This window comes from Phyllobates terribilis, unplaced genomic scaffold (genome assembly GCF_046119375.1).
Source record: "Phyllobates terribilis strain yellow unplaced genomic scaffold, ASM4611937v1 Scaffold_14__1_contigs__length_39327217, whole genome shotgun sequence".
Lineage (NCBI taxonomy): Eukaryota > Metazoa > Chordata > Amphibia > Anura > Dendrobatidae > Phyllobates > Phyllobates terribilis.
The window spans coordinates 27,529,343-27,541,945 of NW_027362774.1; the positions used below are offsets into that span (position 1 = coordinate 27,529,343).

A 12,603-nucleotide genomic window follows, 5' to 3' on the forward strand; every position below is an offset into this window, starting at 1 on the left:
ATGTATATATCCCAGCCCCTTGTCTCCTCCTGTGATGTATATATCGCAGCCCCTTGTCTCCTCCTGTGATGTATATATCGCAGCCCCATGTCTCCTCCTGTGATGTATATATCGCAGCCCCTTGTCTCCTCCTGTGATGTATATATCGCAGACCCTTGTCTCCTCCTGTGATGTATATATCGCAGACCCTTGTCTCCTCCTGTGATGTATATATCGCAGTCCCATGTCTCCTCCTGTGATGTATATATCGCAGCCCCTTGTCTCCTCCTGTGATGTATATATCGCAGCCCATTGTCTCCTCCTGTGATGTATATATCGCAGCCCCTTGTCTCCTCCTGTGATGTATATATCGCAGCCCCTTGTCTCCTCCTGTGATGTATATATCGCAGCCCCATGTCTCCTCCTGTGATGTATATATCGCAGCCCCTTGTCTCCTCCTGTGATGTATATATCGCAGCCCCTTGTCTCCTCCTGTGATGTATATATCGCAGCCACTTGTCTCCTCCTGTGATGTATATATCGCAGACCCTTGTCTCCTCCTGTGATGTATATATCGCAGTCCCATGTCTCCTCCTGTGATGTATATATCGCAGCCCCTTGTCTCCTCCTGTGATGTATATATCGCAGCCCCTTGTCTCCTCCTGTGATGTATATATCTCAGCCCCTTGTCTCCTCCTGTGATGTATATATCTCAGCCCCTTGTCTCCTCCTGTGATGTATATATCGCAGCCCATTGTCTCCTCCTGTGATGCATATATCGCAGCCCCTTGTCTCCTCCTGTGATGTATATATCGCAGACCCTTGTCTCCTCCTGTGATGTATATATCGCAGACCCTTGTCTCCTCCTGTGATGTATATATCGCAGTCCCATGTCTCCTCCTGTGATGTATATATCGCAGCCCCTTGTCTCCTCCTGTGATGTATATATCGCAGCCCCTTGTCTCCTCCTGTGATGTATATATCTCAGCCCCTTGTCTCCTCCTATGATGTATATATCGCTGCCCCATGTCTCCTCCTGTGATGTGTATATCGCAGCCCCTTGTCTCCTCCTGTGATGTATATATCGCAGCCCCTTGTCTCCTCCTGTGATGTGTATATCGCAGCCCCTTGTCTCCTCCTGTGATGTATATATCGCAGCCCCTTGTCTCCTCCTGTGATGTATATATCGCAGCCCCTTGTCTCCTCCTGTGATGTGTATATCTCAGCCCCTTGTCTCCTCCTGTGATGTATATATCGCAGCCCCTTGTCTCCTCCTGTGATGTATATATCGCAGCCCCTTGTCTCCTCCTGTGATGTCTATACTGCAGCCTGCAGGATAATTTTCAAGTTGATAATTTTGTATGGCCCCCGAAGGATGGTATAAATATCCAAATGGCCCTTGTCAAAAAAAAAGATTCCCCACACCTGCTGTATATAGTAGGAGTCCATTAGGAGGAGTAACATTTAAAAAAAAAACTACAAAAAACTCTTGTAAGGCTAAAATGTATGGCTCTCGGTAAAAGGGAAAAAACAAAGTCATAAAAACAAAAAAATTGGCCATGGTGGGAAGAGTTTACACTGTATGGCCGGCCTTATTCTGTAAGATTGCCACCAAGTGAGCATTATACAGAGGCCTGATTGGGCATTAAATGATTGGGCATTAAATGATTGGTTTCCGCCATGATAACCGCACAGATTCCAGCAGTCGGACCCGCTGTGATCTTCTCAGATCCACCTAATTGAAGGGTGATATGCACACGCAGCCAGGGTTTGCGTTACCCCTAGGTGTGACGGCTACTTACTCCTTAGATAGATGTGGGTTGGGGCTGGGAACAGCGTCTGTTAATCTCAGCTCAAATTCAGCACAGCGCAGCGAGGACTCCTTGTAGTGTTGAATCAGTTCATAAATACTATCGAACGTCAGGTTGTCGGTCAGGTAATACTTGACGTATTCTCCATCACTGCAGGAGCGGATTCGGCAGTGCTGCACCCTGCCCGATCTCCTGCAGAACCAAACGCACAGAGTTTATGCAAAATCTGAGATATCGGCTGTAAAAATTATCAACGGACTCTCGATATTATGGATTATTATCATAGGAAGAGAAGAATCGTGTGATCTTTTGGTATCATTATCATTTGTCTTGGTCATACCAGAAAGAAAGAGTGTAGTCATCCTGGAAAGTTTCACTTTGCCTCACTAAGAATGTCCCGTCTTTGCCCACCATCTCTGCACAGTACTCCTGCAGGAGACGCTCCGCCATGTATCGCCCTTCTCTCATCCGCATGTGGAACCACTTTTCTTGTAAATGTTGATCCTTCATGGACTAGTTGAAAAAAAAAAAAAAATGTATAGATAGATAGATGGACTTCCCTAGCCCCCACGCCCCCACCCTGGATGTGCCCCCATCCATCTTTCACACAGTCCCTAGCTCTATTGTACACTTTCTTTGGAAAAACTAATTTATAAAGCTTCTTTGAATTGAATAGATTGATGAATAGATAGATAGATGGATGGATGGATAGATAGATGGTTTGATAGATAGATGGTTGGATGGATAGATGGTTTGATAGATAGATAGATGGTTGGATGGATAGATAGATAGATAGATAGATAGATAGATAGATAGATAGATAGATAGATAGATAGATAGATAGATAGATAGATAGATAGATAGATAGATGGGTAGATGGATGGTTGGACGGATGTATGGTTAGACGGACGGGTGGTTAGAGGGACGGGTGGTTAGAGGGATGGGTGGTTAGAGGGACGGGTGGTTAGAGGGACGGGTGGTTAGAGGGACGGGTGGTTAGATGGACGGGTGGTTAGAGGGACGGGTGGTTAGAGGGACGGGTGGTTGGACGGACGGGTGGTTGGACGGACGGGTGGTTGGACGGACGGACGGGTGGTTGGACGGACGGGTGGTTGGACGGACGGGTGGTTGGACGGATGGTAGATAATAGATGGTTAGATAGATGATAGATAGATGGGTAGATGGATGGTTGAACGGATGGATGGTTGGACGGATGGGTGGTTGGACGGATGGTAGATAATAGATGGTTAGATAGATGATAGATAGATGGGTAGATGGATGGTTGGACGGATGGATGGTTGGACGGATGGGTGGTTGGACGGATGGTAGATAATAGATGGTTAGATGATGGATGGTTGGATGGATGGACGGATGGATGGTTGGACGGATGGGTGGTTGGACGGATGGGTGGTTGGACGGATGGATGGTTGGACGGATGGTAGATAATAGATGGTTAGATGATGGATGGTTGGACGGATGGATGGTTGGACGGATGGGTGGTTGGACGGATGGTAGATAATAGATGGTTAGATGATGGATGGATGGATGGATGGTTGGACGGATGGATGGTTGGACGGATGGGTGGTTGGACGGATGGTAGATAATAGATGGTTAGATGATGGATGGTTGGATGGACGGATGGGTGGTTGGACAGAGGGTAGATAATAGATGGTTAGATAGATAATAGATAGATGGATAGATACAGTAGATAGATGACATTGTGTCTTTTCTAGACACGCGGAGTGTTGGACATCTTCCGCTCTCTGTAGTGACACAGGAGCTCATTCGCCTCGTTCTCCTGTTTTCTCTTTTCAGTTTTATACTGTGCACATTTTGTAAAGAAAAATGATTACAAAACGCGACTGTCACATCGCTTGTGGTGTTTCTCACAAAACCAGCCCCTGAATGCTTCTGTGGACTTATTTATAATGCCCGCACCATTCACAGACCGCCACTTGGAGGATAATGCATCTTGCCCACAAATACTGCGGGAGACAGTAAGCGCTGATTAGAGAGAATTACAGGTTTGGACGGGAACTAGAGAAGTCTGACACTAAATACATTTCACACTGAGGTTATCTGCTCCTCTGTAACAGCTTGATACCCTGTAAATATGTCTTTTTGCAATCTTCTAAGCTCTGGTGTTTATTTGGCTCATAGCTACATTGTGACTTCAATATCCAACCTCATTTTGGGAACACTCGGTGTCATGGGACTGAGTACGGCAGGGATGTATTCACGGATACAAAGCCGACCAAACATTCCTACATAAAAAAGGAAGACGCTATGATTACTGGAGCTGCAGAACAAGGGCTGTGATAACGGGGGGCGGTGTACTGGGCACAAAGCTGCTATTACAAATACTGCATATTGTCCTTATGGGTGCTGTATATGTATATGGAAAGTCGTCACTTACGGAAGGATGATGGCATTATCCTTATCTCTATCCATTCTATGGGGCGCTTCCTTCCTAATGGTATTTTAGGGCATTTTTTCACTATGAAGAGGCACTTCTTTACTGTGGGTACTATCAAGGAATTTCTTTTCTTGCGGGTGCTATGTGGAACTTTCTTAATGTGGGTACTACAGGGACCTTCCTCATTCTGGGAAGGGGACTTTTACTCTACCGATCTTATAGAACACTTCCTCCTTATTTATACTTTAGTCGCGCTCTCGCTAGGACAGCGCCTTTCTCTTGGTCCTTTAGGACGTTTTCCTACTATGAGTACTATAGGGAACCGTCTTATTGTGTGTATTTAAGGGTATTTCATTCCTTTGGGTATTATAAGACAGCATCTTTGTATGGGTCCTATAGGACACTTCCACACTGGTTTTATTATTATAAGGCACTTAATCTGCATGGGTCCTATAGGGCACTTTCTCCCTATGGTTATTATAGGAAACTTCTTTCTGATGTTTATTATAGGGCACTTTCTCTTTATGGTTACAGTTGGACTCTTCTTTCTCCCTATGGGCACTGTCAGACACTTCTTCCTGCCTATGGGTTCTATAGGACTCTTCTACCTGCCTATGCTTCTTCCGTGTGGGTACCTCCCTATGGGTACGATAAAAGGCTTCTGCCTGCCTATGGATACTATAGTATGCTTCTGCCTGCCTATGGGCACTGTCAGACTCTTATTCCTCCCTATGCTTCTTCTTCCCTCTTATGGGTTCTGCCGTACACTTCTTCCTCCCTTTGGGTACTGTCATACACTTCTGCCTACCTATGTGTACTATAGGACTCTTCTGCCTGCCTATGCATACTGTCAGACTCTTCTTCCTCCCTATGGGTACTATAGGACTCTCCTTCCTCCCTATGGGTACTATAGGACTCTTCTGCCTGCCTATGCATACTGTCAGACTCTTCTTCCTCCCTATGGGTACTATAGGACTCTTCTTCCTCCCTATGGGTACTATAGGACTCTTCTGCCTGCCTATGCATACTGTCAGACTCTTCTTCCTCCCTATGGGTACTATAGGACTCTTCTTCCTCCCTATGGGTACTATAGGACTCCTCTTCCTCCCTATGGGTACTATAGGACTCTTATTCCTCCCTATGAGTACTATAGGACTCTTCTGCCTGCCTATGGGTACTATAGGACTCTTCTGCCTGCCTATGCATACTGTCGGACTCTTCTTCCTCCCTATGGGTACTATAGGACTCTTCTTCCTCCCTATGGGTACTATAGGACTCTTCTGCCTGCCTATGCATACTGTCAGACTCTTCTTCCTCCCTATGGGTACTATAGGACTCTTCTTCCTCCCTATGGGTACTATAGGACTCTTCTTCCTCCCTATGGGTACTATAGGACTCTTCTTCCTCCCTATGAGTACTATAGGACTCTTCTTCCTCCCTATGAGTACTATAGGACTCTTCTTCCTCCCTATGGGTACTATAGGACTCTTCTTCCTCCCTATGGGTACTATAGGACTCTTCTTCCTCCCTATGGGTACTATAGGACTCTTCTGCCTGCCTATGCATACTGTTGGACTCTTCTTCCTCCCTATGGGTACTATAGGACTCTTCTTCCTCCCTATGGGTACTATAGGACTCTTCTGCCTGCCTATGCATACTGTCGGACTCTTCTTCCTCCCTATGGGTACTATAGGACTCTTCTTCCTCCCTATGGGTACTATAGGACTCTTCTGCCTGCCTATGCATACTGTCAGACTCTTCTTCCTCCCTATGGGTACTATAGGACTCTTCTTCCTCCCTATGGGTACTATAGGACTCTTCTTCCTCCCTATGGGTACTATAGGACTCTTCTTCCTCCCTATGAGTACTATAGGACTCTTCTTCCTCCCTATGGGTACTATAGGACTCTTCTGCCTGCCTATGCATACTCTCGGACTCTTCTTCCTCCCTATGGGTACTATAGGACTCTTCTTCCTCCCTATGGGTACTATAGGACTCTTCTGCCTGCCTATGCATACTGTCAGACTCTTCTTCCTCCCTATGGGTACTATAGGACTCTTCTTCCTCCCTATGGGTACTATAGGACTCTTCTGCCTGCCTATGCATACTGTCGGACTCTTCTTCCTCCCTATGGGTACTATAGGACTCTTCTTCCTCCCTATGGGTACTATAGGACTCTTCTTCCTCCCTATGGGTACTATAGGACTCTTCTTCCTCCCTATGGGTACTATAGGACTCTTCTGCCTGCCTATGCATACTGTCGGACTCTTCTTCCTCCCTATGGGTACTATAGGACTCTTCTTCCTCCCTATGGGTACTATAGGACTCTTCTGCCTGCCTATGCATACTGTCAGACTCTTCTTCCTCCCTATGGGTACTATAGGACTCTTCTTCCTCCCTATGGGTACTATAGGACTCTTCTTCCTCCCTATGGGTACTATAGGACTCTTCTTCCTCCCTATGGGTACTATAGGACTCTTCTGCCTGCCTATGCATACTGTCAGACTCTTCTTCCTTCCTATGAGTACTATAGGACTCTTCTTCCTCCCTATGGGTACTATAGGACTCTTCTGCCTGCCTATGCATACTGTCGGACTCTTCTTCCTCCCTATGCTTCTTCCTCCATATGGGTACTATAGGACTCTTCTTCCTCCCTGTGGGTACTATAGGACTCTTCTTCCTCCCTATGGATACTATAGGACTCTTCTTCCTCCCTATGCTTCTTCCTCCCTATGGGTACTGTATGACACTTCTTGCTGTCTATGGGTACTATAGGACTCTTCTGCCTACCTATGCTTCTTCCTCCCAATGGGTACTATAGGACTCTTCTTCCTCCATATGGATACTATAGGACTCTTCTTCCTCCATATGGATACTATAGGACTCTTCTTCCTCCCTATGCTTCTTCCTCCCTATGGGTACTGTAGGACACTTCTTTCGTCTATGGGTGCTATAGGACTCTTCCAGCCTTCGTCTCCTATAGGACATTTCCATCCTTCCTTACTATAAGACGCTTTCTCTGTATGGACCCTACAGGGCACTTCTTCCTTTTTCGAACTCTAGGACACTTTCTCTCTGCGGATACCATAAGTAACTTACACCCTACACAATCTATAGGTCATGTATGTTGCCATGTGGAAAGGGTGTAACAATGCGTCCACCGCACACAGTGTTTTCCCTGCTCTTTACTCCTCTATCATAGTACAGTCAAGCATAATCTCCAATCCGCATATTTTCATATTTTATAGGAACTCTCTTCGGGGAAATGACCATAAAGAAATGATTATTTTCCAAGATCTACATAATTAGCCAATGATTGACAACTGTAGAAGGGTTGGGTGGCTTGTGGTAGTCGTGAGATCCTAAACATCCTCACCTTAGGTGTAGAGTCATCCGCATTTTGCTCAATTTCATCACCGTAGGATAATTTATCACCAGCGATGGCGCAATAACGAATAGACCATTTCTAGCGAGAAAAAGAAAAACATTTTGCCAATCAACGTCACTGGTCTGCGACCGGTAGTGATACCACAACTCCCAGCATGGCCTAAAACCTCTCAACATACATGTGTCGGACTATGAGGAGTCGTACAAGCAGCAAAGTTTTGGACGACTCCTGAGTGTATTATCCATCTGCTTCATTGTAATACATTCACTCCAGTTTGCAACATTGTGTCCGACTCCTAAATTCATTCTTCTTCCTACATTACTGGAATATCATCCGCAAAGCGCGAATCCATCCACGTTTTATAATCTTCCGGACCCGAAATAGGGCGAAGAATAAATACAAGGTAACATGTAACGATATCAATGAGCTCATCAGTAGTAATTTATGTCATCGGATCTGTCTTGTGAGACGTTAAATGGAGCGTAAAAAATCACAAAGAGAGTACTTAGACGTTAATGAACCCTAAATTATTACATTTCTTTATTACTTCTGTCATTTTTTGGACCAATCATTCATAGAAACTTCCACCGAGCAGAGTAATTACTCAGAGGAAATGACTATGTATGTCACAGTTACTATCGTACAACCGTTTAGTGACATTTTGTTGCAATTTTTATTTATACTTTTTATCCATTTTGGTAATATTTCTACCATGTAACCTGATTGCCTATCACTTGAATATACAATCGAGAGGGGTTGGACTGGCCGGCAGGAGAACAGGAGAATCCTCCGGTGGGCCACCACCCTCTCATATGAGAAGCACTTGGCACTATATACTTGAATCACTATGTACAGACAAAGGCGGCATCTTATTCGTTTACCAATCTACCCAGTTCATTGTTGGTTACTTGGCACCACAGTGCGACACTGGTCGGACCTCTGGGAGCCCCTCCGATCCTGAGAATATTGATAGATCGATGGCGTATTTTTGTGATACCCGATTACTTTATGATATAAAAATTTCCCTTTAAATGTGACTGTATCATGAGAAAATGACCAATTGTTTCAATCCTTTTTTTTTTCCATGTCATGTACGATCAGTTTTTTTTTCTCGGACCCAAAGACAAGTCTGTTTTAAAAAAAACGGATCCGTGTGTCCAATCATTGAGACTCCGAGCATATTCTATTGTCATCCGTTTTCCGCATCATTCTCGGCCATTACAGTCTATAGGGATCAGACTGATGAAAATGAGAAGAGATCATTTGATACTTCAGTTTTCCATTCGTGTTAAATCTATTTTTTTTTTTTTTTACTGATCTCATTGTTAAGAGTCAGGAGATAAAATAAAAGTTCAGTTCTTAAAAACGGATGAGAAAAAAGAATCGGATAAAACACATGCAAATGACGACACGTGAAAGGAAAATGGTTCATTTTATATGAATGTAAATATGGGAACGGATGTGTGACTGATAACACCTCTATATACAGTAGATAACATAAGATCCACCATTCACAATAGGAGATGTCACAGCTCACCTCCTTCTCCTGTACAATGACTGATAACACCTCTATATACAGTAGATAACATAAGATCCACCATTCACAATAGGAGATGTCACAGCTCACCTCCTCCTCATGTACAATGACTGATAACACCTCTATATACAGTAGATAACATAAGATCCACCATTCACAATAGGTGATGTCACAGCTCACCTCCTCCTCCTGTACAATGACTGATAACACCTCTATATACAGTAGATAACGCAGGATCCACCATTCACAATAGGTGATGTCACAGCTCACCTCCTCCTCCTGTACAATGACTGATAACACCTCTATATACAGTAGATAACACAGGATCCACTATTCACAATAGGTGATGTCACAGCTCACCTCCTCCTCATGTACAATGACTGATAACACCTCTATATACAGTAGATAACATAAGATCCACCATTCATAATAGGTGATGTCACAGCTCACCTCCTCCTCCTGTACAATGACTGATAACACCTCTATATACAGTAGATAACGCAGGATCCACCATTCACAATAGGTGATGTCACAGCTCACCTCCTCCTCCTGTACAATGACTGATAACACCTCTATATACAGTAGATAACACAGGATCCACCAATCACAATAGGTGATGTCACAACTCACCTCCTCCTCCTCCTGTACAATGACTGATAACACCTCTATAAACAGTAGATAACGCAGGATCCACCATTCACAATAGGTGATGTCACAGCTCACCTCCTCCTCCTGTACAATGACTGATAACACCTCTATATACAGTAGATAACGCAGGATCCACCATTCACAATAGGTGATGTCACAGCTCCCCTCCTCCTCCTCCTGTACAATGACTGATAACACCTCTATATACAGTATATAACACAGGATCCACCATTCACAATAGGTGATGGTCACAGCTCACCTCCTCCTCCTGTACAATGACTGATAACACCTCTATATATAGTAAATACCACAGGATCCACCATTCACAATAGGTGATATCACAGCTCACCTCCTCCTCCTGTACAATGACTAATAACACCTCTATATACAGTAGATAACACAGGATCCACCAATCACAATAGGTGATGTCACAACTCACCTCCTCCTCCTCCTGTACAATGACTGATAACACCTCTATGTACAGTAGATAACACAGGATCCACCATTCACAATAGGTGATGTCACATCTCACCTCCTCCTCCACCTGTACAATGACTGATAACACCTCTATATACAGCTGATAACACACGATCCACCATTCACAATAGGTGATGTCACAGCTCACCTCCTCCTCCTCCTGTACAATGACCGATAACACCTCTATATACAGTAGATAACACAGGATCCACCATTCACAATAGGTGATGTCACAGCTCACCTCCTCCTCCTGTACAAAGACGGATAACACCTCTATATACAGCAGATGACAGGATCCACCATTCACAATAGGTGATGTCACAGCTCACCTCCTCCTACTCCTGTACAATGACTGATAACACCTCTATGTACAGTAGATAACACAGGATCCACCATTCACAATAGGTGATGTCACATCTCACCTCCTCCTCCACCTGTACAATGACTGATAACACCTCTATATACAGCTGATAACACACGATCCACCATTCACAATAGGTGATATCACAGCTCACCTCCTCCTCCTGTACAATGACCGATAACACCTCTATATACAGTAGATAACACAGGATCCACCATTCACAACAGGTGATATCACAGCTCACCTCCTCCTCCTGTACAATGACTGATAACTCTATATACAGTAGATAACACAGGATCCACCATTCACAATAGATGATGTCACATCTCACCTCCTCCTCCACCTGTACAATGACTGCTAACACCTCTATATACACTGTGTGTAGAATTATTAGGCAAGTTGGATTTTAGAGGATTATTTTTATTATTGATCAACAACTATGTTCTCAATCAACCCAAAAGACTCATAAATATCCAAGCTTAATATTTTTGGAAGTTGGAGTGGGTTTTTTTTTTAGATTTGTCTATCTTAGGAGGATATCTGTTTGTGCAGGTAACTATTACTGTGCAGAATTATTAGGCAACTTAATAAAAAACAAATATAATCCCATCTCACTTGTTTATTTTCACCAGGTAAACCAATATCAGTGCACAAAATATAGAAATAAACATTTCTGACATGTAAAAACAAAAACCCCAAAAATTAGTGATGAATATAGCCACCTTTCTTTATGATGACGCTCAGCAGCCTTCCATCCATAGATTCTGTCAGTTGCTTGATCTGTTTTCGATCAACATTGCGTGCAGCAGCCACCACAGCCTCCCAGACACTGCTCCCAGAGGTGTACTGTTTTCCCTCCCTGTAGATCTCACATTTTATGATGGACCACAGGTTCTCTATGGGGTTCAGATCAGGTGAACAAGGGGGCCATGTCATTATTTTTTCTTCTTTTAGACCTTTACTGGCCAGCCACGCTGTGGAGTAGTTGGATGTGACGCGCCCCCTGGGCCATGTTCAGGGGAAACCCGGAGCCGGATCTGGGTAGGGGTAGTAGTCCTTGTGGCGGTGACCCGGTCCGTGCCCAGGGTGTCAAACTAAGTGGCAGTCTATGGCAGTAGATGTTAACTTGATCGACTACGCCACCCGTTGAGTGCGGCTTTGAAGCCGCCGCTGCAGAACAGTCCACTGAGGTCAGGTGTATAAGGATGTGCAGCGTGGTGGTATAACCCCCAACGGGAGGGGTATGGCCTCAGGGCAGCAGGTGAAGATGAGGGGGGTTGTGACGGTGCAGTAAGAAGAGTCAGAGTCAGGAGATGCAGTTTCAGGGGTTTTACTCACAAGTGTTCTCTCAGTCACTCTGGCCTTGAGTGACCACCCGAGCCATGCTGCGTCCACCAGGTCCTGGACTCGGCTAACCCCCAGGCAGTTCTGGAGCGTGGTCCTGAGCTCCCTTCTCCCTCTCTGTCTCTGGCCATTCCCACCAGGGATCCACCTTTGGCCGGCTCCCTCGGGTCTCTTAGTGGTCAAACCTCCTCTGGGTTCCCTGACCCTATACTTGGTGTGCCTTTCTGGTGGATTTGGTGAGGGTCGTGGCAAATCTTGACCACGACCTCCGGTTCCTGGCTGAGGATAAGTGGCCTTCACCAGTTCGGGTTCCGGTACCCGTGTCCGCCAACCCTTCACCCTTTTTGGTCTGATTCTGGGTTCTTAGGGTTCCCTCTGGTCTTCCACTCTGGGCCTTTCTTTCTCCTCTCTCCTCTGCAGGCTTGGCTCTGGAGCTGGGCCCAGCCGGAGCCACAGCTCCCTGTCAGCCCTCCTGGCTGAGCTCCTCTGCTCTGCTCCTCCTCAGACTGACTGACCCTGTCCTCAGATGGTGCCCACCTTATATACTCCCTCTATGTGTGAGCCCAGGTGACTAGCACCCAATGAGCTCCTAGCTTTATCCAGAGTACTCCCCCTATCTGCTCCTACACTACTGGGATGTTC

The 12,603-nt window shown here is 45.2% G+C and overlaps 1 protein-coding gene across 2 annotated transcripts in view; it reads right to left on the minus strand.

Annotated features, from left to right (window-relative positions):
* Window positions 1–12,603, minus strand: part of PLCG2 (phospholipase C gamma 2) — a 214,117-nt gene that overhangs the window by 97,262 nt on the left and 104,252 nt on the right. For both annotated transcript variants that reach the window (XM_073659786.1, XM_073659785.1), the window contains exons 16-18: window positions 7,583–7,672; window positions 2,131–2,303; window positions 1,782–1,982 (exon numbers count right to left, since the gene is read on the minus strand). In XM_073659786.1, coding sequence (XP_073515887.1) covers window positions 1,782–1,982; window positions 2,131–2,303; window positions 7,583–7,672 — 464 coding nt within the window. The remainder of the gene's footprint in view (window positions 1–1,781; window positions 1,983–2,130; window positions 2,304–7,582; window positions 7,673–12,603) is intronic.